This window comes from Balaenoptera musculus, chromosome 2 (assembly GCF_009873245.2).
Source record: "Balaenoptera musculus isolate JJ_BM4_2016_0621 chromosome 2, mBalMus1.pri.v3, whole genome shotgun sequence".
NCBI lineage: Eukaryota > Metazoa > Chordata > Mammalia > Artiodactyla > Balaenopteridae > Balaenoptera > Balaenoptera musculus.
In genome coordinates this window covers 33,109,277-33,136,220 of record NC_045786.1, presented here as the reverse complement: position 1 = coordinate 33,136,220, position 26,944 = coordinate 33,109,277, and the positions used below count along the sequence as shown (strand labels likewise).

The window sequence follows — 26,944 nt, the reverse complement described above, 5'->3', positions numbered from 1 at the left end:
GGCTATTAACTAAGGCAGGGGGAATGCAGGAGGGGGAGCAGGTTTGGTGGGGTTCAGGGAGCAGATAATTAATCCCAGTTGAGGTTTCTCTGGGGCCTCAGGGAGTTTCTGGGAGGCAGCTAGTTGGATGTATAGATCTGGAGGTTAGGAAACAGGAGATACTGATTCAGGAGTCATCAGAGTATGGTTATGAGGTGAATCCTGAGATTACAGACAGGAGCCTGGTAGCTAAAAGATGAGGCTATGACAAATAGGGCCAGACTAATATTAATTCCCCATTCTAGATGAGGTTTCTAGGTCACATGATTTTGAAATTATTTCTTAGACTAGGATAATTGTAAAAGTGGAGAGAAACTGTAAATATAAATTTGGGAAGGGTTAGCTGAAAGGAGAAAACAGCAATCCTTAAGTATATGGAAATGGGTATGAATTATGGGCTAGAATTAAGAGACTACAGATAAAGGTAGTTTTTTTTGGTACCTCTGCTTTTGCTGTAGAAAGGGAAGGATAAAATGATAGAGGGATTGGGACTTCCTTGGTGGCGCAGTGGTTAAGAATCCGCCTGCCAATGCAGGGGATACAGGTTCGAGCCCTGGTCCAGGAAGATCCCACATGCTACGGAGCAACTAAGCCCGTGCTCTAAAGCCCGCGGGCCACAACTACTGAGCCCACGTGCCGCAACTACTGAAGCCCGTGTGCTCTAGGGCCCGTGCTCTGCAACAAGAGAAGCCACTGCAATGAGAAGCCCGTGTGCCACAATGAAGAGTAGCTCCCGCTCACTGCAACTAGAGAAAGCCCGGGCACAGCAACAATGACCCAATGCAGCCAAAATTAAATAAAAAAGAATAAATAAATTTTAAAAAAATGATAGAGGGATGTTGGAATAAAGAATGGTTTCTTTGGGCAAGATAGTCTCTCATTAGGGCTGATTTGATAGATGAGAGTAGGAAATTAGAAGTACAAGAATCATCCCGCCACTCACCCATCAGTTTTTCTAATCTCTCTTCCTAAGAGTAATTATTAACTTTGTATTTTCGGCCACATGTTCCATTAGTGATACATAAATAAAAGCAGATTTAACTTGCTGCCTTGAGGTAAGACTTGCCTCTCTCAGGTACCCTTTGTAGGTTTAATAAATAAAATGAAAAAATGCTGAAGGAAAGGCTGATTTTACTTATGTTATTTGTTTCTCTTTTGATGGTGGGAAGGAGGCATATCTGTGTACAAGGTACCCAATCCTTAGATAAGGAGATAGACTTTGAGGAAAAAAAGTGGAATGTAGGGGATTGATACACAGCTCGCCATCTTGGCCAATCCAAGGTAACTGTACTTCATCTTAGTTTGTGTTGGTGTTTAAAAAAAAAAAAACGAACCTCACATGAGAACATACTGTATATCACAGAGAACTCTACTCAATGCATTGTGGTGACCTAAATGGGAAGGAAATCCAAAAAGGAGGGGCTATATGTATATGTATAGCTGATTCATTTTGCTGTACAGTAGAAACTAACACATTTTAAAGCAACTATACTCTAATAAAAATTAATTAAAAAAAAGAAGAACCTCACAATAGTAGAGCAACATTTAATCCATTAATCCATAAAAGTAATTGCAGGCCCATGGTAAATAATTTCAGTGGTTTAGAAAGGGTGTAGATGAAAAGTAAAAATATCACCTCACCTCTTTCCAGGCTGTTCCCCAAGTATGACTGCTGTTAACATACTTGGGTATCCTTCTAGATCTATATGGATGCATTCTTTAAAAAAAAAATTATACAGGTAAGTTTTATACTCTACATTCTTTTCTACATCTTGCTTTTTCACTTGCTAATAAACCTTAGAATTCTTTCCCAAGCAGCACAGGTACATCTCTCATAGTGTTTTACATGGTTGCATAGCATCTAATTCATTTAACCAATGCTCTGCTGATGGCCATTTAAATTGCTTCCTTTTGAAAAATGTTACAAACAGTGACATAAAGAATATCCTCATATATTTTTGCATACTTAAGCAAATAAGACCAATTCCTGGCAGTGGAATGGCTATGGATTCTAAACTTTTATAGATATTTCCCTATTGCTTTCCAAAAAAGGCTCGGCCACTTTACATGCTCACCACCGTCATATAAGAGTATTTTGATCTTTCCCTGGATGAATGAATGAATGAAAGAAAAAAGAAAGAAACAATGAATGCGTGCACACTCATGACCACCTGTCATGTGCCAGACCCCAAGTGATACTGCGGAAAAGAAAAAATACATAAGGGGCAGCAATTTCTGGCCATGAGGGGCTCAGTTTGTTGTGGCAGGCAGCTGTGTGGACAGGGAGGATGAAGGGTGGTTAAGAGTGGGGTTTTGGGGACTTCCCTGGTGGCGCAGTGGTTAAGAATCCGCCTGCCAATGCAGGGGACACGGGTTCGATCCCTGGTCCAGGAAGATCCCACATGCCGTGGAACGACTAAGCCCGTGTGCCACAACTACTGAGCCTGCACTCTAGAGCCCGTAAGCCACAACTAGTGAGCCCTCGTGCCACAACTACTGAAGCCCGCACGCCTAGAGCCCGTGCTCCACAACAAGAGAAGCCACCGCAGTGAGAAGCATGCCCACCGCAACAAAGAGTAGCCCCCGCTCGCCACAACTAGAGAAAGCCCGCGTGCAGCAACAAAGACCCAACAGAGCCACAAAAAAAAAAGAGTGGGGTTTTGGTCTCAGATGGAGCTGGGTTTGTTTACTGGTCCTGCTGTGTACTAGCCAAATGGACATGAGTAAACCCCCTCTTCTTTCTAAGTCTCTGTTCCTTCATTTGAAAATGGGTATCTGTTTCACTGCATTGTTATGAAGATGAAATAAAATTTGTATAAAGCTTTTAGTACAATGCCTAGTACATAGTGCTTGATGATTGATGAGGATCACTACTCTTTTACATGAAATAGCGATTTCAGTCCTGATTGTAACAATTACGGGGGGTGGGGGGCTGGGGGTGGTATGCGCCCAGAGTGCTCTGGGGACCCAGGACAGGGTTCTCTTTGCCCGGAAGTGTTTGGGAAGAGAAGTACTATCTGAGCCGAGTCTTTAAGTGTGAATAGTAGTTTGTTATGAGGTTTTATTGGGAGGAAATATATCCCTTTTAATAAGTTTCTCAAAAAGGTGCATTGCCACAGGAAACCTGACTAGTATATTGAAAGTATACTCAATGTATAAATAGATTGAAAAAGTTGGTTAACAGTCTCTGAAGAAATTCATTTAGGTCATCTTATGAGCCCTACTGCTTGAATTTTTTCAACCTTAGAAATATCTTAGTTTTGATTTATCAATGTTTCTGGTTTTGTTTTGAAGAATTAATCAAAAGAGTAATCCTCAATTTTATTATAATTTCCTCCTTCAGAAAATTAACAGTGGTTAATATGTGTTCATTATGGAAAATGTCAAAATGTATAATAAGCTTTTGTATGTTTTTTTATTGAAGTATAGTTGATTTACAATATTAGTTTCAGGTATACAGCATTGTGAATCAGTATTTTTACAGATTATACTCTATGAAAAGTTATTACAAGATAACGGCTATAATCCCCTGTGTTATATAAAATATTCTGTTGCTTATCTATTTTATACGTAGTAGTTGGTATGTCTTAATCCCATACCCTTAATTTGCCCCTCCCCCCTTTCCATTCCCCTTTGGTAACTACAAGTTTGTTTTCTATATCTGGAATCTGTTTCTGTTTTGCACATACATTCATTTGTATTATCTTTTGGATCCCATGTATGAGTGACATCATATAATATTTGTCTTTCTCTGACTTATTTCACTAAGCATAATGTTCTCTGGGTCCATCCATGTTGCTGCAAATGGCAGAATTTCATTCCTTTTTATGGCTGAGTAATATTCCATTATATATATATAGATATACACACACACACACACACACACACACACCCACACATCTTCTTTATCCATTCATCTGTTGATGGGCAGTTGGGTTGCTTCCATATCTTGGCTATTGTAAATGTGCTGCTATGAATATTGGTGTACATGTACCTTTTCAAATTAGTGTTTTCATTTTTTCTGGATCTATACCCAGGAGTGGAGCTGGATCGTATGGTAGCTCTATTTTTAGTTTTTCGAGAAATCTCCATACTGTTTTCCCTAGTGGCTGTACCAATTTACATTCCCACCAACAGTGTACAAAGGTTCTCTTTTCTCTATATGTTCTTTAACCCTTCCTAATTTGTCTTTTATAAAGTGCTTTTTTGGCCCCATTTCTTTTGGAGAATTTATCTTTTTTTTTTTTTTTTTCATCATTTCCTTTCTGGTTGGTAACAATTATTTATATATTAAATTTAATCATTAGTCTGTCATGTATGCTGCAAATATTTTTATCCATTTTATTATTTTCTTTTCAATTTTGTATATGTTTTTATTTTTGGGGGGATACAGATATTTTAAAATTTTATTAGTGAAATCTGTCAGTCTTTTCCTTTACTGTCTTTACCTTTGGCTTCTTTTTAGGGAATCTTTCTTTATTCTTGAAAATCTGTAAATTTTCATTTTATCCTATTATTTCATGTTTTTTAATATTAAAGTCTTAATCCTTTTTGAATGTGCGTTAATGTATAGAGAAGGAACCTAACTTTTTATTAAAAAAATAGCCAGGTGTCCTAACACCATTTAGTGAATAATATACCCCTTTCTTGCTGGTATGAAATGGCACCATTTTCATGTATAAATTCTTGTATATGTTTGGGTCTGTTTTTGGACATTTTAGTTCTTTTCCAGTGATCTGTTTGCTTATTCTGGCACTAGTGCTATGGTGTTTTGATTAACATAGCTGTATAAAGGCTGTTTAATGTATTTTAATACGTGGTAGAATAAGTCCTGCCCCGTTATTCTTATTTAAAAAAAACTTGGCTGACTACTCTTAGCATTCATTTTTGAGATTAACTTTAAAATTATTTTGTCAGTTTCTCCCCTCAGATCCTCTAGAGACCTTGGTTGGAATTGTGTCAGATTTTTAGATTAGTTTGGCGGAAATGGATTTCTTTACATCAGCCTTCTCCTGGAATATGGCATGCTTCCCTAATCAAGGCTTTTTCTTTGCTCTTTTATAGATGTTTTTGCTTTTAATCATGTTGTTTCTGCCCATTTCTTGATAAGTGTATTCCTAATCAATTAGTATTTGTTGTTGCAAATGGAATTTTTTCCATTATATATTTTTTTAATTTTTGAATTTTATTTTATTTATTTTTTTATACAGCAGGTTCTTATTAGTCATCAATTTTATACACATCAGTGTATACATGGCAATCCCAATCACTCAATTCATCACACCACCACCACCACCCCCCCGCCGCTTTCCCCCCTTGGTGTCCATACGTTTGTTCTCTACGTCTGTGTCTCAATTTCTACCCTGCAAACTGTTTAATCTGTACTGTTTTTCTAGGTTCCACATATATGCGTTAATATACGATGTTTGTTTTTCTCTTTCTGACTTACTTCACTCTGTGTGACAGTCTCTAGATCCATCCACGTCTCAACAAATGACCCAATTTCGTTCCCTTTTAATAGCTGAGTAATATTCCATTGTATACATGTACCACATCTTCTTTATCCATTCGTGTGTCGATGGGCATTTAGGTTGCTTCCATGACTTGGCTATTGTAAAGAGTGCTGCAATGAACATTGGGGTGCATGTGTCCTTTTGAATTATGGTTTTCTCTGGGTATATGCTGAGTAGTGGGATTGCTGGATCATAAGGTGATTCTATTTTTAGTTTTTTAAGGAACCTCCATACTGTTCTCCATAGTGGCTGTATCAATTTACATTCCCACCAACCGTGCAAGAGGGTTACCTTTTCTTCACACCCTCTCCAGCATTTGTTGTTTGTAGATTTTCTGATGATGCCCATTCTAACTGGTGTGAGGTGATACCTCATTGTAGTTTTGATTTGCATTTCTCTAATAATTAGTGATGGTGAGCAGCTTTTCATGTGCTTCTTGGCCATCTGTATGTCTTCTTTGGAGAAATGTCTATTTAGGTCTTCTGCCCATTTTTGGATTGGGTTGTTTGTTTTTTTAATATTGAGCTGCATGAGCTGTTTATATATTTTGGAGATTAATCCTTTGTCCGTTGATTCGTTTGCAAATACCTTCTCCCATTCTGAGGGTTGTCTTTTCGTCTTGTTTATGGTTTCCTTTGCTGTGCAAAAGCTCTGAAGTTTCATTAGGTCCCATTTGTTTATTTTTGTTTTTATTTCCATTACTCTACGAGGTGGATCATAAAAGATCTTGCTGTGATTTATGTCAAAGAGTGTTCTTCCTATGTTTTCCTCTAAGAGTTTTCTAATGTCTGGTCTTACATTTAGGTCTCTAATCCATTTTGAGTTTATTTTTATGTATGGTGTTAGGGAGTGTTCTAATTTCATTCTTTTACACGTAGCTGTCCAGTTTTCCCAGCACCACTTGTTGAAGAGACTGTCTTTCCTCCATTGTATATCCTTGCCTCCTTTGTCATAGATTAGTTGACCATATGTGTGTGGGTTTATCTCTGGGCTTTCTATCTTGTTCCATTGATCTATGTTTCTGTTTTTGTGCCAGGACCATATTGTCTTGATTACTGTAGCTTTGTAGTATAGTCTGAAGTCAGGGAATCTGATTTCTCCAGCTCCGTTTTTTTCCCTCAAGACTGCTTTGGCTACTCAGGGTATTTTGTGTCTCCATACAAATTTTAAGATTTTTTGTTCTAGTTCCGTAAAAAATGCCATTGGTAATTTGATAGGGATTGCATTGAATCTGTAGATTGCTTTAGGTAGTATAGTCATTTTCACAATATTGATTCTTCCAATCCAAGAACATGGTATATCTCTCCATCTGTTGGTATCATCTTTAATTTCTTTCAACAGTGTCTTATAGTTTTCTGCATACAGGTCTTTTGTCTCCCTAGGTAGGTTTATTCCTAGGTATTTTATTCTTTTTGTTTCAGTGGTAAATGGGAGTGTTTCCTTAATTTCTCTTTCAGATTTTTCATCATTAGTGTATAGGAATGCAAGAGATTTCTGTGCATTAATTTTGTATCCTGCATCTTTACCAAATTCATTGATTAGCTGTAGTAGTTTTCTGGTGGCATCTTTAGGATTCTCTATGTATAGTATCATGTCATCTGCAAACAGTGACAGTTTTACTTCTTCTTTTCCAATTTGTATCCCTTTTATTTCTTTTTCTTCTCTGATTACCATGGCTAGGACTTCCAAAACTATGTTGAATAATAGTGGTGAGAGTGAACATCCTTGTCTGGTTCCTGATCTTAGAGGAAATGCTTTCAGTTTTTCACCATTGCGAATGATGTTTGCTGTGGGTTTGTCATATATGGCCTTTATTATGTTGAGGTAGGTTCCCTCTGTGCCCACTTTTTGGAGAGTTTTTATCATAAATGGGTGTTGAATTTTGTCAAAAGCATTTTTTGCATCTATTGAGATGATCATATGGTTTTTATTTTTCAGTTGTTAATATGGTGTATCACATTGATTGATTTGCGTATATTGAAGAATCCTTGTATCCCTGGGATAAATCCCACTTGATCATGGTGTATGATCCTTTTAATGTGTTGTTGGATTCTGTTTGCTAGTATTTTGTTGAGGAGTTTTGCATCTCTATTCATCAGTGATATTGGTCTGTAATTTTCTTTTTTTGTAGTATCTTTGTCTGGTTTTGGTATCAGGGTGATGGTGGCCTCATAGAATGAGTTTGGGAGTGTTCCTTCCTCTGCAATTTTTTGGAAGAGTTTGAGAAGGATGGGTGTTAGCTTTTCTCTAAATGTTTGATAGAATTCACCTGTAAAGCCATCTGGTCCTGGACTTTTGTTTGTTGGAAGATTTTTAATCACAGTTTCAATTTCAGTGCTTGTGATTGGTCTGGTCATATTTTCTCTTTCTTCCTGGTTCAGTCTTGGAAGGTTATACCTTTCCAAGAATTTGTCCATTTCTTCCAGGTTGTCCATTTTATAGGCATAGAGCTGCTTGTAGTAGTCTCTTGGGATGCTTTGTCTTTCTGCGGTGTCTGTTGTAACTTCTCCTTTTTCATTTCTAATTTTATTGATTTGAGTCCTCTCCCTCTTTTTCTTAATGAGTCTGGCTAATGGTTTATCAATTTTGTTTATCTTCTCAAAGAACCAGCTTTTAGTTTTATTGATCTTTGCTATTGTTTTCTTTGTTTCTATTTCATTTATTTCTGGTCTGATCTTTATGATTTCTTTCCTTCTACTAACTTTGGGTTTCGTTTGTTCTTCTTTCTCTAGTTCCTTTAGGTGTAAGCTTAGATTGTTTATTTGAGATTTTTCTTGTTTCTTGAGGTAGGCTTGTATAGCTCTAAACTTCCCTCTTAGAACTGCTTTTGCTGCATCCCATAGGTTTTGGATCATCATGTTTTCATTGTCATTTGCCTCTCGGTATTTCTTGATTTCCTCTTTGATTTCTTCAGTGATCTCTTGGTTATTTAGTAGCATATTGTTTAGCCTCCATGTGTTTGTGTTTTTTACGGTTTTTTCCCTGTAATTGATTTCTAATCTCATAGCATTGTGGTCAGAAAAGATGCTTGGTATGATTTTAATTTTCTAAAATTTACTGAGGCTTGATTTGTCACCCAAGATGTGATCTATCCTGGAGAATGTTCCGTGCACACTTGAGCAGAAAGTGTAATCTGCTGTTTTTGGATGGAATGTCCTGTAAATATCAATTACATCTGTCTGGTCTGTTGTGTCATTTAAACCTTCTGTTTCCTTATTTATTTTCATTTTGGATGATCTGTCCATTGGTGTAAGTGGGGTGTTAAAGTCCCCCACTATTATTGTGTTACTGTCGATTTTCTCTCTTATAGCTGTTAACAGTTGCCTTATGTATTGAGGTGCTCCTATGTTGGGTGCATATATATTTATAATTGTTATATCTTCTTCTTAGATTGATCCCTTGATCATTATGTAGTGTCCTTCCTTGCCTCTTGTAACATTCTTTATTTTAAAGTCTATTTTATCTGATATGACTATTGCTACTCCAGCTTTCTTTTGATTTCCATTTGCATGAAATATTTTTTTCCATCCCCTCACTTTCAGTCTGTATGCGTCCCTAGGTCTGAAGTGGGTCTCTTGTAGACAGCATATATATGGGTCTTGTTTTTGTATCCATTCAGCAAGCCTGTGTCTTTTGGTTGGAGCATTTAATCCATTCACGTTTAAGGTAATTATTGATATGTCTGTTCCTATGACCATTTTCTTAATTGTTTTGGGTTTGTTTCTGTAGGTCCTTTTCTTCTCTTGTGTTTCCCACTTAGAGAAGTTCCTTTAGCATTTGTTGTAGAGCTGGTTTGGTGGTGCTGAATTCTCTTAGCTTTTGCTTGTCTGTAAAGCTTTTGATTTCTCCATCGAATCTGAATGAGATCCTTGCCGGATAGAGTAATCTTGGTTGTAGGTTCTTCCCTTTCATCACTTTAAGTATATCATGCCACTCCTTTCTGGCTTGTAGAGTTTCTGCTGAGAAATCAGCTGTTAACCTTATGGGAGTTCCCTTGTATGTTATTTGTCATTTTTCCTTTGCTGCTTTCAGTAGTTTTTCTTTGTCTTTAATTTTTGCCAATTTGATTACTATGTGTCTCGGTGTGTTTCTCCTTGGGTTTATCCTGTATGGGACTCTCTGCACTTTCTGGACTTGGGTGGCTATTTCCTTTCCCATGTTAGGGAAGTTTTCGACTATAATCTCTTCAAATATTTTCTCTGGTCCTTTCTCTTTTCTCCTTCTGAGACCTCTATAATACGAATGTTGTCGCATTTAATGTTGTCCCAGAGGTCTCTTAGGCTGTCTTCATTTCTTTTCATTCTTTTTTCTTTATTCTGTTCCACAGCAGTGAATTCCACCATTCTGTTTCCCAGGTCACTTATCCGTTCTCCTGCCTCAGTTATTCTGCTATTGATTCCTTCTAGTGTAGTTTTCATTTCAGTTATTGTATTGTTCATCTCTGTTTGTTTGTTTTTTAATTCTTCTAGGTCTTTGTTAAACATTTCTTGCATCTTCTCGATCTTTGCCTCCATTCTTTTTCCGAGGTCCTGGATCATCTTCACTATCAATTTTCTGAATTCTTTCTCTGGAAGGTTGCCTATCGCCACTTCATTTGGTTGTTTTTCTGGGGTTTTATCTTGTTCCTACATCTGGTACGTAGCCCTCTGCCTTTTCATCTTGTCTGTCTTTCTGTGAATGTGGTTTTTGTTCCACAGGCTGCAGGATTGTAGTTCTTCTTGCTTCTGCTGTCTGCCCGCTGGTGGATGAGGCTATCTAAGAGGCTTGTGGAAGTTTCCTGATGGGAGGGACTGGTGGTGGGCAGTCTGCCCACTCTCTGGTGGGCAGAGCTCAGTAGAACTTTAATCTGCTTGACTGCTGATGGGTGGGGCTGGGTTCTCTCCCTGTTGCTTGTCTGGCCTGAGGTAATCCAACACTGGAGCCTACCTGGGCTCTTTGGTGGGGCTAATGGCAGACTCTGGGAGGGCTTATGCCAAGGAGTACTTCCCAGAACTTCTGCTGCCAGTGTCCTTGTCCCCACGGTCATGCACAGCCACCCCCCGCCTCTGCAGGAGACCCCCCAACACTAGCAGGTACGTCTGGTTCAGTCTCCCCTGGGGTCACTGCCCCTTCCCCTGGGTCCTGATGCGCACACTACTTTGTGTGTGCCCTCCAAGAGTGGAGTCTCTGTTTCCCCCAGTCCTGTCGAAGTCCTGCAATCAAATCCCACTAGCCTTCAAAGTCTGATTCTCTAGGAATTCCTCATCCCATTGCCGGACCCCCAGGTTGGGAAGCCTGACATTGGGCTCAGAACCTTCACTTCAGTAGGTGGATGTCTGTGGTATAAGTGTTCTCCAGTTTGTGAGTCACCCACGCAGCAGTTATGGGATTTGATTTTACTGTGATTGCACCCCTCTTACCGTCTCATTGTGGCTTTTCTTTTCTCTTTGGATGTGGGGTATCCTTTTTGGTGAGTTCCAGTGTCTTCCTGTTGATGATTGTCCAGCAGCTATTTGTGATTCTGGTGTTCTTGCAAGAGGGAATGAGAGCACGTCCTTCTACTCTGCCATCTTGGTTCAGGGCCCCCCATGATGAAACTTTTTAAAAAGACCTTTTGGGAGGTCTGAGTTCTTCTGCCAGCACTCAATAGGTGTTCTGCAGCGGTTGTTCCACATGTAGATGTATTTCTGATGTATTCGTGGGGAGGAAGGTGATCTCCATGTCTTACTCTTCCGCCATCTTGAAGCTCCTCCTCCATTATATTTTCAAGTTGGTTATTTTTGTCATATAAGAAGGCTTAGGAACCTAGGCTCAAATTTCTAAATGGTTCTATTTGAACCAGACTTACGGTTCCAGAAGTCTCTGAAGTAATTTTAAAGTTATTTCCTTCAAAATTTTAAGTTCTATAAAATGAAATTTTAGAAAACTTAATTTCATAAGAAACTTGCATCTTTGATAACATGTCTTCAAAGTGAGGTATCTAAGACTAGGTTTTTAAAGGCTGCTATATTTTGGATGGGCTGAGTAGTTTCACCAATTTCCAGTAGATGTCAGTGTTTTATAAATTTATTAGTCTGAGGTGGAGGTTTTGTCTCCAGTCTCCCACATTTATATATTCTTTAGTCATTTAATTAGCATACCGGGGATTATTTGAACTGGAAGAGATTTTGGAGATCATCTAAGTCAATCCTTTGATTTTGCAGAAGAAAGAACAGGTGTAGTAGATGGGAAATGACCTGTCCAAGGTCACCCAGTCACACAGAGTGAGGCCGAATCTCAGGTGTTCCTGTTTCTGAAAGACCCTGTCTCTGAAAGACTGGTAAAAGATAGTCACCAAAACCACAGAGAAGAAAATATGTAGAGTCCAGTATAGAAGCTGTATTTGGGAGAAAGGGAAGCAGATGCTCTTCCATTTGTTTGGGTAGGTAAATATTAAAAAGTTTTTATGAACAAGATGTTAGATTCTTAGATTATAATAATAATTGGGTGAAATGAACAGAAAACAGTTGGCTTTTGTTACCTGAATGTAGAATTATTGGATATGAAAGTGACCTTTGATAGAATGTCCTGTTCTTCATACTGTAGATATAACATCAGAACTTGTATACGGCCAATGGAATAACTCCCTGCCCACTCTCTGCACAGCCTATTTGGTTATGTTTAAGAGAAATGATATAAATCATTCAGTACCACCTGTGTAAGAAAATATTATCCAAGAATCTATAATCTTTTCCAGTAAATACACCAAGTAATAGAAAAATGTTTTTTTTATTCTGTCTTATGAGAATTCAGGGTAAAGAAACCAGGGTAACATTTAAGGGCAACTTTAGACAAAGTTATGAAGTGGGCAAAATGACAGTTTCAGAGAAATATCCTTCCTTTAATCAGCTGACTCTTCCCTATCAGTATCTGCTTATAAAAAAAAACATGGGCCATTTAATCTTCATTGCAGAGGTGGAAGCTTCCAGGGTACATATGCTAAGCACCTACCCCTCTGACATCAGTGCTCACTGGATTTTGGAGGAGTGAGAGCCCATGTGGATTGATGTGAAGGTGAAGGAAGTACCCATGGGCTGAGTCTTTTTTTTTTTTTTAAATCTATGAACCATTTTCAGTTACTTTTTAAAAAAAATTTTTTTATAAGGAACTCCTTTATTTACTTACTTATCTATTTATTTTTGGCTGTGTTGGGTCTTCGTTTCTGTGCGAGGGCTTTCTCTAGTTGCGGCAAGTGGGGACCACTCTTCATCGCGGTGCACAGGCCTCTCACTATCGCGGCCTTTCTTGTTGCGGAGCACAGGCTCCAGACGCGCAGGCTCAGTAGTTGTGGCTCACGGGCCTAGTTGCTCCGCGGCATGTGGGATCTTCCCAGACCAGGGCTCGAATCTGTGTCCCCTGCGTTGGCAGGCAGACACTCAACCACTGCGCCACCAGGGAAGCCCGAGCTGAGTCTTAAAGATGGGGTGGGACTTCCATAAAGTACAGAGACTCGAAATATGGGACAAGCCTGTGAAGGCTAGAAAGTGAATCTATCAGGACACCTGGCGAAAAGGTGATTTTGTTTAGAGTTTAAGGTCAATGAAACGAAGGTAAGATTGAGGGTAGATTTGGGCTGGTTTGGCTTTAGACTTTTTCTAAAAATTTTATTGGAGTATAGTTGATTTACAATGTTGTGTTAGTTTCAGGTGTACAGCAAAGTGATTCAGTTATACATATACATATATTCATTTTTTTTAGATTCTTTTCTCATATAGGACATCACAGAATATTGAGTAGAGTTTCCTGTGCCATACAGTAGGTCTTTGTTGATTATCTGTCAGATATAGTAGTGTGTGCATTCATTCCAAGCTTCTGATTTATCCCTCCCCCGCCAACGTTTCCCCTGTGGTAACTGTAAGTGTGTTTTTGATATCTGTAAGTCTGTTTCTGTCTTGTAAATAAATTCATTTGTATCATTTAAAAAAATTAGATATCACATATGAGAGATAATCATATGATATTTGTCTGTCTCTATCCGACTTACTTCACTTAGTATGATAATCTCTAGGTCTACCCATGTTGCTGCAGGTGGCATTATTTCATGGCTGAGTAATATTCCATTGTATGTAAGTACCACATCTTCTTTATCCATTCATCTGTCAATGGACACTTAGGTTGCTTCCATGTCTTGGCTAGTGTAAATAGTGCTGCAATGAACATTGGGTGCATTTATCTCTTTGGATTATGGTTTTCTCTGGATACATGCCCAGGAGTGGGATTGCTGGATCATATGGTAGTTCTATTTTTAGTTTTTTAAGGAACCTCCATACTGTTCTACATAGTGGTTGTATCATGGTTTTAGACTTTTTGAGCTGGAAGTCACAGTATGAGATGCTTTTCTAAAGATTTATTGTTTTGAAATAGTAAGTTGAAAAAAATAGTACAGAGAGGTCCTAAGTAGCCTTCACCCAGTTTCCCTCGATAATAACCTCTTACGCAACTGTAGTACAAGGTCGAAAATGGGACATTGACTTTGTACCATCTACCAACCTTATTCAGGTTTCAACATCTACTCATTTATATGTATGTGTGTGCATATTTCTATGCAGTTTTGTCACATGTATAGATTTGTGTAACCACTACAACAATCAAAATACAGAACAGTTTCTTGACTGCAAAGGAACGTATTTGTTTTACCCTTTCTAAAGGTTTTTAAAAGCTTCGAAGGAAATCCAATTTTCTATTGGCTAGGGAGGGCTAGAACTGTGGTATCCAGAGTCCTGGGTCTCGTTTGCAGCCCAGAGACCTGGCTGACAAGGGCCCTCTCAGGAGTCCCTTCTGACATATCGTTGGTAGTGTGTAGGAAGAGCGGGCAGTTTTGTAATAAATTTTATAAGGAACAAAACCGCTTAACTAGGGATATTGTATGTAGAGTTTTTTTAAGTGCCAGAAAAGATCTATTTGCTTTCTCCCCTGTAATCTTGAAGATACTGCCTACTTGTTCTCTGTGATTTCCCCACCTGCCAGTGGAGTTCTGATTTTTCCTGAAGACTCAGCCTGGCTCTCTGAAGCTGCTGATCTTTCCTTTGTTTTCCTCTTAACCATCTTTAAGTGTATAAGTTCAGTAGTGTTAAGTATATTCACATTGTTGTAAAACAGATCTTCAGAACCTTTTTATCTTGCAAAACTGAAACTGTGTCCATTTAACAGTCCCCCTTTCCCCCTCCCACCTGCCCCTGGTAACCCCCGTTCTACTTTCTGTTTCTATGAATTTGACTATTTTAGATACCTCATATAAGTGGAATCATTTAGCATTTGCTTTTTTGTGACTGGCTTTATTGATTGTGTCACACAGATATACAGGGAATTGTCCTTAAAATTCTCAGAATCACTAAGCTTTGAATCTAAAGAGATCTGGGAAATTGAAGGTTTCCGTCTATCCATTTTACAGATGAGAAAAATCAGACAACCAGAGGTTGCCTGAGGTTAGTGAAAAATCATAGGAAGTTCTATAATTTCTTCTCAGTTTTGTTGAACTTTTTAAGGTCCATCTGATTATAAACAACAGTGAAAGTATCCCAAACTCAGAGCCAAAGTAAACATTTAGAAAATGCCACTTGGATAAAGCTACTGCTGCTGTTGATCTGTTTTCTGCAAAGCATTTTTGCATATCTGTAATAAAGACAATTTAATTCTTTTTTTCCAATTAAATTTATTTGGTCGATATCTGCGAAGATAGGATAAGCTGAAATATAGTTTTGTTTTGTTTTGTTTTTCTTTTTTAACCTATGGTAGATGCTCCAAAGAAGGGCTTTGCAAACTTTTTCTGTAAAGGGCCAGATAGTAAATATTTGGGGCTTTATGTGCCGAACAATGTCTGTTGCAGCTATTCAGCTCTGCTTTTTTAGGTGGTTTGGGCTAACTGGAAATCTACGTACCGTAACTCTGTTGGAGTATTAGTGCTGGGACTGTTTTGATTATTCAAAGAGAACTAACTTTCAGAGTTCACAGAAAGCGAATAGGTATTATTCATACCCTAAGTATAATAACAGCTAACATTTATTGAACATTTACTAGAGCTTTTACATACCTGCCTTTATTTATTTATTTAGTCACTCTATCAAAGGAGGTAGTAGTATTATTTACGTCTTAAGGAGAAGAAACTGAGAATTAAGAGAGAGTAAGTAACTTGATTAATGTTTCTTAGCTAGTAAGTGGTAGTTAGGGGATTCAAACCCAGGCAGTCTCTCTAGAAGCCGGCACACTCAACTGCTGTGCTATACAGACTCCAAGGCTCTTGTCCTTGAAACACTAGAAGGCTCATGTTTTAAAAGGGTTTAGCAGAATTTGGTTATATAGGCACACGGTAAAAAATACAAACTGTCCAAAGGATAGAGTGAAAGTGTAAAGTATCCTTCCCACCCAAGTAAGTCGTCCTGGTCCCTGATTCCTTTCTCCAGAGCCAACCACTGTTACTGGTTTTTTTTCGGATCCTTCCTGAGATATTCTTATAGGGGTTTGCCAATATTTATTATAGGTAAAAGGGTGATCAGTCTTTATAATCCATCTTAGCTCAAATTCTGTCCTGTTGTCCTCGATATTTTTCGGGGCTCTCTGGGTTAGGAGGAGGAGGATGTTGTTGGTAAGATATTCGGCAGCTAAGTCACCAAATACTATTCATGTTTCTTATTTCTTTGCTCTCAGCTTTACCTAGAAGAATCTAAATTCCTATCATCTCCTACTTCCTTCATTTAAACACATGGTCAGTGTTTGCAGGGTTTACAAGCTTGAACTTGGAAACACTTAGATTTTAAATATAAGACCCACAGAGATTGTCTTACGTTCTGAATACCTCATTAGCTGATTAGTGGAGCGACCTGTCATACCTGGGGATCCTAGGGGAGCGGATGCGTCACATGGTGTTGGGTGCTTGTCCCAGTGCTCTTGTGACAAATACAGTCCCTGTATTTTGACATGAATGTTAGGACCTGTGCTAAAAGAAAGGATCTTATAATAACAACACAGAAATATCAATCATATGATAATCATGTCTTTAATAGATGGTTTTTACTATAGTGTGTTTGATTCTATATGGAGGTTCCCAAGTGGGCAGAATACATTGTGACCAAACATAGCAGAAAGAGTGGAGGTGCATTTACAATGAGATTTTAAAAAATAGCTGTCTGTGTTAGGTGGTTTCATTGAATACTCTTTAAGAGCATTATGGATTTGCAGGGAAATACATTTTTTGAAAACCCAATTTTTATATATAATCAGAACTTGAGTATATTTTATGACTATGATCACATAAATGGTTTTGTTTACTAGCTTGTATGCTCTCTACTGTTTTACTATGAAGAGTGTGTTGACTTAAAAAAAAAAAGCACAATGTGAGAGTTTCGAGTTAAGTTGTATTTGGGGCAAAATGAGGACTGCAGCCCAAGAGACAGCATCTCAGATAGCTCTGAGAAACTGCTCCGAAGGGGCGAGGGAGGAGCCAGGATATATAGGAATTTTTCAACAAAGGGCAGATAGTCAGGAATGTCAAAAGATTATTGTTAAACAAAGAAAACCAGATATCTCAAGGAAATCAGCACTTTTCTATGTATGGGAAGATGCAAGAGTCTGGGCTCACTGAAATCGTTCCTTTGATGTGTACCTCAGCTATCTGGGGGCTGTATCCTGTATTTTCACATCCTGAGTTTCCTCAGGGCTCACCGCAGGGAGTGGCTGCAGTCTGATGGCTGCTAGATGGCAGGTATTCTTTTCAGCCCTGAGTTTTCTCAGGGCTCACCAGCTCACGCTGGAGGGCTGCAATCATTGGTGACTGTGACATCCTTTGTTTATTGATCTGGCAGGAAATACTCCATTTATAAATTTTCCATTTATCAGGTGATTCGGGGGGTGTGCTTCAATCTGTTCTTTCCGAGGTAGGCATTAATGAGTTCAAAGCATATGGTATTGATTTTTGAGAGTTCTACCATAAGAGCTATTAAGAATTATTGATTCTGTATTTCATTTTAGGGTTTCAGCTTCTTCATGTTTGAGCAGCCTGTTTAATGGAAGCACCCGTGTCTCTACATGGCCTAAGGAGTATGCATGCAGCAATTGATTAAGTTGACATTTGGTATTAATAGCTTAGAGACTCTTTACAGCATAATATGCTTATCCATTTTAGGTGAAGGCAATTTTGACTGATGTTTCATAGCTAATAAGTGGTAGTGCTGGGATTCAGACCCAGGTAGCCTGTCTCCAAGTCTGCGCACGCCACCCCTCTGCTCCACTGTCTCTAAGGCGCTTGCCCTGGTCATGTTTCCTCTGTGCCTTTGCCTAAGGCCACTTGTACCTTTTGGCAGTAGGAGCACTGTGTGCTGTCAAATCGTGATCCACCTGGGCAGCCGGCCCTCAGCTTCATTTCTTATAAGCTGAATGCCTTTAAGGAGCAATTTGACCTCTCTGAGCACTGTGTATGTTTCTTCACCTGTGAAGTTTCAGGGGAGAGTAGTAATCCTTGCCCTCCTGCCTCACCAGGTAGATGTACTGAGCAGCTGATTTAATTCATCCTTCTATCCCTGGGGCACAGAATAGTGCCTGACACATTGTAGACACTTAACAAGTGTTAGCTTCTCTGCTTTCTTCTCCTCTTCCAGAAGCTGGACTTTGGATGAGAGTTAGATGTTGCGTAGGATGGTCTGAACAGGTAACTTCCTTTTTTTTCATGCAAGGATATTTTATTGGAGTGCTCTCTTCTTGCATTTTTGCATTAAGCTCAATTAATACTTTTATAGGTTATTGCTCCTGCCCTGCCTTCATATAATCTATTTGTTCTTTTTTTTTTAACATCTTTATTGGAGTATAATTGCTTTACAGTGTTGTGTTAGTTTCTGCTGTACAACAAAGTGAATCAGCTATATGTATACATATATCCTCATATCCCCTCCCTCTGGCACCTCCCTCCTGCCCTCCCTTTCCCACCCCTCTAGGTCGTCACAGAGCACCAAGCTGATCTCCCTGTGCTATGCAGCAGATTCCCACTAGCTGTCTGTTTTACATCTGATAGTGTATGTATGTCAACGCTACTCTCTCACTTTGTCCCAGCTTCCCCTTCCCCTCCTGTGTCCTCAAGTCCGTCCTCTACGTCTGCGTCTTTACTCTTGCCCTGCCACTAGGTTCATCAGTACCATTTTTTTAGATTCCATATATATGCGTTAGCGTATGGTATTTGTTTTTCTCTTTCTGACTTACTTCACTCTGTATGACAGACTTTAGGTCCCTCTACCTCACTACAAATAACTCAATTTCATTTCTTTTTATGGTTGAGTAATATTCCATTGTATATATGTGCCACATCTTCCTTATCCATTCATCTGTCGATGGACATTTAGATTGCTTCCAAGTCCTGGCTATTGTAAATAGTGCTGCAATGAACATTGTGGTACATGTATCTTTTTGAATTATGCTTTTCTCAGGGTATATGCCCAGTAGTGGGATTGGTAACTTATTATTATTTTTTTTAAATATATTTACTTATTTAATTTATTTTTTGGTGCATTGGGTCTTCGTTGCTACACGCGGGCTTTCTCTAGTTGCGGTGAGTGGGGGCTACTCTTTTTTGTGGTGCGCGGGCTTCTTACTGCGGTGACTTCTCCTGTGGCGGAGCACGAGCTCTAGGCGCATGGGCTTCAGTAGTTGCAGCACACAGGCTCAGTAGTTGTGGCTCACGGGCTCTAGAGCGCAGCCTCAGTAGTTGCGGCGCATGGGATTAGTTGCTCCGCGGCATGTGGGATTTTCCCAGACCAGGGCTCAAACCCGTGTCCCCTGCACTGGCAGGCGGATTCTTAACCACTGCGCCACCAGGGAAGCCCCGGGATTGGTAACTTCTTGAATATAGTCAGGAAACTAAGATAAATACGGTCACGAGACATCTCATTCTGTCTTTTACTTTCATTCTTCCCTTCATAGTAAATAGAACTGAGCTCAGCATCTCTCTGGGGAAACACAACTCTGCTCCCAGAGGTAGGGGAAAAGATTCCTCCTACTTAATGGACCGTGGGCACCTCGCAGTGTAGGATAATAGCTGGTCACACTGAACCGCATGGGCAGGGAGGACTAGATGGAAGTTTCACTGAGGTTTGTTAGGACTGTTATGATTAGACAAATTAATAAAAAGATTAGAAGGACCTTACAGACATGGAAAATAGTGTCACAAGAGCAAAAGCGGGAAGTTGTGGAGTGGGCTTGTGGGACAACGAGTCCATCCATTTAACTAGGATCTCCCAGTGTAAAACTAATGGGAGGTACTGTTGGAGAGGTGACTGGGGTGAGAGTGTAGTGGGCTCTGCATACCCAGTTGGATGTTATCTTTAAGAGATCATTACTGACTAAAAGTTCTGGGGCATGGGAGTCATGATGAAGGCCGCATTTTAGGATGGATTGGGACCGGCAGTGCCTGGAGGTGGGGTGGAGTAGTTTGAACTTCTGGGGGAAATGGCACCTTCAGAATCACAAGTGGAGCTGAGGACTCTGGCAATATTGCAGAGAGGTGCCTGGAGAAGGAGACCCTGAGTCACGAAGTCCCTGAGGAGGACTTTGTGGGAGACATGACCATGACACCTTACTTAGAAAGAAGAGAAAGGAGAAAGAAATAGAAGGCTCTGCACAGGACATGTTGAAAGTAGGGTTAGAAGACTCTGTTTAACTGCTGGGCTCTCACACTGACTGTTTTCAGCCTTCTCTTTAGTATTAGGGCAAAGATAGTCCACTGGCTGAGCTGATTATATTCTTCTGCAAAACCCAGGATGGGGAGTCTGAATTCAGAGCATCCTAAGAGGTTGTCCTGTGGCCCAGCTGCTGCCTCCTTGGCCAGAGTTAAAAAGGATGTTTTTGAAGGTGAACTGAATCCTCAGTGCCTAGCACAGACTTTCAGTCTCAAGAATAAATAAAGGCCTGTAGAATCCTCTTTCCTCATTTTTTTTTTTGGTCAGTGAAGATTCTGCAGCTCAGCGTCTGTCCCCATCTCCCACTTAAAGTATCCTTGCCCTGCTGATTCCCTTGTTGCTGAATCTAATGATATTGTCTTGTCCCTTACCTTACTCCCTGGTCGGGGAGCTAAGATCCCACATGCCTTCATGGCCAAAAAACCCAAAAAACATAAAACAAAAGCAGTATTGTAACAAATTCAATAAAGACTTTAAAAATGGTCCACATAAAAGAAAATCAATTAAAAATAAATATATATAATATACTCATCTTTCAGGGTTCCTTTGGCCTAGAATTCTATTAAAATTCAAGCATGGAGGATGACTTGGAAAAAATTATGGTCCTCAAGGAAATTTTTGATCTGGTAGGGCAGCCAGAGACATATACAAACAGCTGTAGTGCAAGGTAGACTTCCGGGAGAGCTATAATCAGTGCAGAGAGGAGCAGGAATAGAGGGAGCGGGATTCATTCTAACGCGAGGGATTTGAGAACATTGTTTCCTTAGCTTTCTGTTTCCTTCCTTCGTTCTCGTCTGCCAACTGCCCACAGGTGAATGCTCTGAAGTTCTACATTCTTTTTCTCGTGTGTTGACTCTGATGGAAATTTTCCTGGCTGTCCTTTTGTTACCTTTGCCTTAAAAAAAAAATTATGGTAAATAACACATAACATGAGATCCACCCTCTTAACAGATTTTAAAATATATGGTACAGGCTTGTTAATGTTGTACAGTAGATCTAACTCTTCATTTACTTCTTCCCCCAGCCCCTGGCAACCACCATTTTACTTTCTGCTTCTATGAGTTTGGCTCCTTTAGATACCTTCTGTAAGTGGAATCATGCAGTATTTGTCCTTCTGCAACTGGCTTAGTTTGCTTCACCTAATGTCCTCAAGGTACTTCTACGTTGTGGCGTATGACACATTTTCCTTTTTTTTCATGGTTGAATAATATTGCATTGTATGTACCACATTTTGTTTATCCAGTTATCTGTTGATGGACATTTAGGTTATTAACACCTCTTGGCTATGTGATAATGCTGTAATGAACATGGGAGTACAAAGCTCTCTTCACAATACCCTGACTTCAGTTCTTTGGGTAAATACTCAGAGGTGGGATTGCTGGATCATATGGTAGATCTATTTTTAATTTTTGAGGACCTCTCCATACTGTTTTCTACGGCAGCTGCATCTTTTATATTCCCAGCAACAATGCACAAATGTTCCAATTTCTCCACATCCTCGCCAACATTTATTATTTCTGTTTTTTAAAAAATATGGCTGTCTTAACAGGTGTGAGGTGATGTCTCATAGAGGTGTTAACTTGCATTTCTCTGATGATTTAATGATGTTGAGCATCTTTTCATTTACCTTTTGGTCATTTTTTAGTCTTCTTTGCAGAAATGTCTATTCAAGTCTTTCATCCATTTTTTTAATTGGGTTCTTTGTTTTTGGGTTGTAGGGGTCTCTTTGCCCCTAACTCCCAAATCTTCATGCCCCTACCTGATGAACTCCACATGCCTTCTGCTACTCCTCAGCTTGATCCTTCTGCCCTATTCCCTCCTCATCACTCTGCTCCTGCCATCCTTCCCTTGGTTTCTGAAATACACTCAGATCCAACTCTGGCACATTCTTAAAAACCTAGGTCAACTCAAAGTTGCCCATGGATCCTTCCCTGACCACCCAGCCGTGTCGCTCTCCCTCTGCTGAAGTCTCTAGGACTTCTTGTCCCTAACGCTTTTTGGGCAATTGGCAGGCACTGCTGCCTTGCATTGGAATGGATGTTACACGTGTGCATTTTTTACGTTAACTGAACTCCGTCTCCTGAAGGGCAGGAATGTATCTGTGTATCCTCCAGAGGACTTTACAAAGCACCTTTGCCACACTGTAAAGAGGCAAGAAACCTAGGAAAAGATGTGTGCGTGTGTGTTCTGGGTATAATGACGGAGCTGAACTTTAAGCCCAGGAGTGCTCTGGCAACAGCAGGAGGACTTGGAGGAAGCAAAGTCAAGTGCACAAGCCACCATTATTCCCGAGAGAGATGAGCAGGGCAGGGACAGGGAGGAAAGATGAAAGTCAGTGACCAGGGCCTCTTAGCAAGTTGGGATTGGAGTAGGCGAGCAGGTTTCCATGAGAAGGTCAGGACTGTAATCTGAGGCGTGCTCTGCCAGATTTTTGCAGGCAAGGGATTACAGGTGTGTGCTGGGAGCCGGAGAGAAGCTGAGTTCACCTCACAGTTCTGCAGGGAGCCATAACAGCTGCTGACAGTGGGGGCCAGCCTAGCTGGCAGTCTGAATACCTCTACTCTGAACATCCCGTTCCAGAGAATTCATGGCTTCCAACCCTGGTATGTCCTTGCCAGCAATGCTGCGTGAGTGGTTAGCCCTTGCTAAGCTGTAGGTCACCCAGAAGCCCCCAGGACAGCCCTCAAAAGGCCAAGGCTCAGTACACAAAGGCTACAGGGCAGACTGCTGCATTGCATAAGCGATGTGGCTCTTGAGTAGTGCTGGCGCGTCATGCTCCCTGCCAGGGGCTGGAGGACCATTCCCTGGACCTCACAAAATCCATGGACATCCTCGTGACCTTTATAGCATTCATCACACCTTTCACTGTGGTCAGCTTTTTATAACTTTCAAGACCCTGCCTTCTACCTTGAGCCCCAGCAGCCTGCTCTGCCCTGATGATGCCATGGCCAGTTCTGGTCCCTGTGTTCCCTGGGAGAGTTCCAGCCAGAGGACCAATTATGGGACCCTATCTTGTACCTTTGGAATGTTCCTGAGTGGGTTGAAGGTTGCTCTCACGTGAATCCAGGGAAGCAGGACAACCTGGCCTTCCCTCTCCAGTAAGAGGGGAAATGAAGAGGGTAAGCTTGGTCCTCTTAACAGCTAACCCTCCTTCTGCTCATCGACTTTGAGAATAGCTCCGTCTTTTCTGGCTTCTTTCTGACCCTCTCCCACTCCTGCAGTTGTCAGTGTCCTGGGACAGTATGTAGGGTCAGCTGTATGCTTAAAGAAAGAAAATTAGAGAAAAAGGAATTCTTAGGCCCTATCCCTGGAGATTCTCTTTAACTACGTGTGGACGGGGCCTGGGAATCTGGCATTTTTGTACAGGTATACATGAAAGAATGGCTAGGGGATGGATGACGGACTTACTAGTTGCTGAGTAATTTTTACTTCTTTCTTTGTCCAACTCTTTACTTTTAGGATTTTTCTAGAGTGATCACGTATTTCTTTAAAAATCAGAAAAAAAGTAGATGTCATTAAAAAACAAAAACCAGATCTGGAAGCGATCAGTCTTTTCCAGATACCATTAACCTTCGTAAATTTATTCCTCATTTCCGCAGGGGGACTTGATCTCATCTTCATGCCGGGTCTTGGGTTTGACAAACACGGCAACCGTTTGGGGCGGGGCAAGGGCTACTACGATGCCTACCTGAAGCGCTGTCTGCAGTCCCAGGATGTGAGGCCCTACACCCTGGCCTTGGCTTTCAAAGAGCAGATTTGCCTTCAGGTCCCCGTGGATGAAAATGACATGAAGGTAGATGAAGTGCTTTACGAAGACTCCTCAGCATCTTAAATCCTGATGACCACAGCCAAATAATCAAGGTTTTGTGCCAGAGAAAAGCCAAACGTGTATTTTCCCTTGTCAGAAATTAGTGGAAATTGCACAATAATGTGAATATGGGCTGTAGTGTTTTCAGTGTAATTGTTAGATACCGAACATGAAACCATTTAAAAAAATCAATAGCAGGGGCTTCCCTGGTGGCGCAGTGGTTAAGAACCCGCCTGCCAATGCAGGGGACACGGGTTCAAGCCCTGGTCTGGGAAGATTCCACATGCCACGGAGCAACTAAGCCCGTGTGCCACAACTACTGAGCCTGCACTCTGGAGCCATGAGCCACAACTGCTGATCCCGTGTGCCACAACTGCTGAAGCCCACGCGCCTAGAGCCCGTGCTCCACAACAGGAGATGCCACCACAGTGAGAGGCCTGTGCACTGCAACGAAGAGTAGCCCCTGCTCCCCGCAACTAGAGAAAGCCTGTGCACAGCAACAAAGACCCAATGCAACCAAAAATAAATAATAAATAAATAAATTAATTTTTAAAAAATCAATAGCAGTGTGTGTAATAGAACATTAATTAAAACGGAGGCTATCACCATATGATTTTCAGTTTAACTTTCCTGGTATTAATGTCCCAGGTTGATCTTTCTGTTTTATAGTTTAAGTTTAATATTTATGAGGCACTATGCTCCAACTCAGAGTGTGAGGGGAAAATAAACTCATCTGAAGTGGACACTTTCATTAAGTCCTGTCATGGGCCTGGGTCAGTCTGGCACGCATATGGAGATTCAGCAATTATTAAATGATTCATTGGTGTTTGCTTTGTGTACAAAGTTCTCCAAGAATATTATACCCTTTCATCATGGCTTCACTTACTCAAGCTGAAATTTTATGTCTGACAGTTTGTAGCTTTTGATGGTTAAAGGACTGAAACCTTTTATGATTTAAATATTTTAATTTTGGCCGATTTGTTTCCATCTCTGCTGTTCTGTGTGTCAGTCACTTATGAGTTTAAGATCTGATATCCTGTAAGTTAGAAATTATTTCTGTTTATGGGTGGTATCTGCTTTGGAAATGAAATTTGGGCTGAAGGTTGGCAGGTGCCATCACAGCCAGGGAACGGGAATTTTGTGGGGGGAAGATTTGGTTATAACCAGAGACCCAGGGGGCTTCCTGGGTCCTGCTCTCTCACTCACACCCCACATCCTACCTCTCACCAGATCCTGTTGATTCTGCCTCCGAAACCCTCTTCTATCTGTTCCCTTCTCTCCTCGTCCTGTCGTGCCTTTTGTCCAGACTCTCAGCATCTCTAAGCTGAACTGAGCAAGAGCCTCAGCCGTGGCTTCCTTGCCTTCAGTCTGGTCCTCTTCGTTTTATTTCTCAAACTACAGTCAAAGTGATCTTATCAAACATGAACCTGATCATGAAGCACCCCTACTTGTCTCTTTCTAGCCTCTCCTCTCCCCGTATTCTTCTTCTGTACAACTTACGCAAACGTTCACATAGCTCCCTCAACACTGCCAGCTTCTTCTGCCCTTTGTGCCTTGTAAGTGTGCTTTTCCTCCGGCTGCAGTGCTCTTTCCTCTTTTGTTCATCTGGAAGACTCCTGTTTATCCTTCAAGACTCAGCTCCAATGTCACCTCTTCTGTGAAGTCTTCCTGTGTTCCTTCACTTGTTTAAGCGGCCCTGGTCATTGTCCTCCTTATTACATTGTCCTACATGTCAAATATTAATGGTCATGTCTACCCCTTCACCAGACTGTGAGTGCCAAAGAACAGGGATAATCTTTATACTTTCCACTCTCGGTAGACACACAGACAAATGGTGGGTGTTAGAGAATTTTTTTCAAAATCTAAGGTACTAGAATTTATTAGATTGCTAATTGTAATTTATATTGACATAAAATTATTTAGCTTAGAAATTAATAGTTGTTAGTTTGGAGGAAAGACTTTACTTCTTTGGCATTGTTTTCGACTCTAGAAACATATTTTCTAGTTTGTGAAGGAAACAGTTTATTTAATGACCTGTGTCTCTCCTCATCTGATACTCTCATCCACATGAACAAATCGGTTTTCTAGAATTGGCCAGCATAAGCACTACATGTGGCCGTTGAACTCTGGATGTGTGGCCAGTCTGAATGGAGAAGTGTTGATTCAGATTCTGACTATCTAGTATGACAATGAGAATTTTTTTTGAATGAGTTAGTTGAATACATTCAGATGTGTTTCATTTGAAACACGCATCCCTGTTCATAATACCATATGATTTGGTGTTTTATGCACAAAAGTAAAAACACTTAAAAATTGTCAATTGGGCTAAAATCAAACGTTCACAATATAGTATATACAGTGAGAAATGGGAGGGAGACAGAATTTCTACAAGCTGTGAAACCACATTACGGTACTGGTGAGAAATCTTAACAGTTCCTTCAACCATAAGGTTAAGGTGAAAGTTAACATAGCTGACATGGCTGTTGGTCTGAAGTGGTTGAACAGTAAAATTCCTGGATGGCTGCAGGTCTGGAAACTTTAGAACTTTAACACGTTAGAACTTAATCTGTGTTGTTCTTCTGGCAAAGGAGAGCATTGAAAAGCCCCTCCCCAGCTCCTCAAGTGCAAACAGAACACAGAATCAACTGGCCAGAAGACCCAGGTGCTGAGATTCAGGAAAGCCCGAGGGCTGCAGGGTCCCTCACCTGGAAAGAGGACCTTTCCCTAGTGACCATTAATGGGCAGTGGTCATTGCGCAGAGGGTATAGGAAAGGGGAAAAAGCCCTGACGGTGCAGGTGATGGTGACACAAGCAGAGGCTGGGAACAAAGCCTCGAACTCAGGAAGAGAGCCAACATTGAAAGAAGAATGATGATGGTCTTAGGTGAGGGGACAGTCCAGGCAGAAGAG

At 40.5% G+C, this 26,944-nt stretch overlaps 1 protein-coding gene across 3 annotated transcripts in view; it reads left to right on the top strand.

The window, feature by feature from the left end:
- The window catches only part of MTHFS (methenyltetrahydrofolate synthetase), a 53,355-nt gene extending 29,035 nt beyond the window's left edge, over positions 1–24,320 (top strand). For 2 of the 3 annotated variants that reach the window (XM_036844430.1, XM_036844432.1), the window contains exon 3: positions 23,827–24,320. In XM_036844430.1, the coding sequence (XP_036700325.1) occupies positions 23,827–24,059 (233 nt within the window). In that variant the 3' untranslated portion in view covers positions 24,060–24,320. Of the gene's footprint in view, positions 1–18,160; positions 18,211–23,826 lie in introns of all 3 variants that reach the window. The other variant, XM_036844431.1, reaches the window with a different exon arrangement.
- The last annotated feature ends 2,624 nt before the right edge of the window (positions 24,321–26,944 follow it).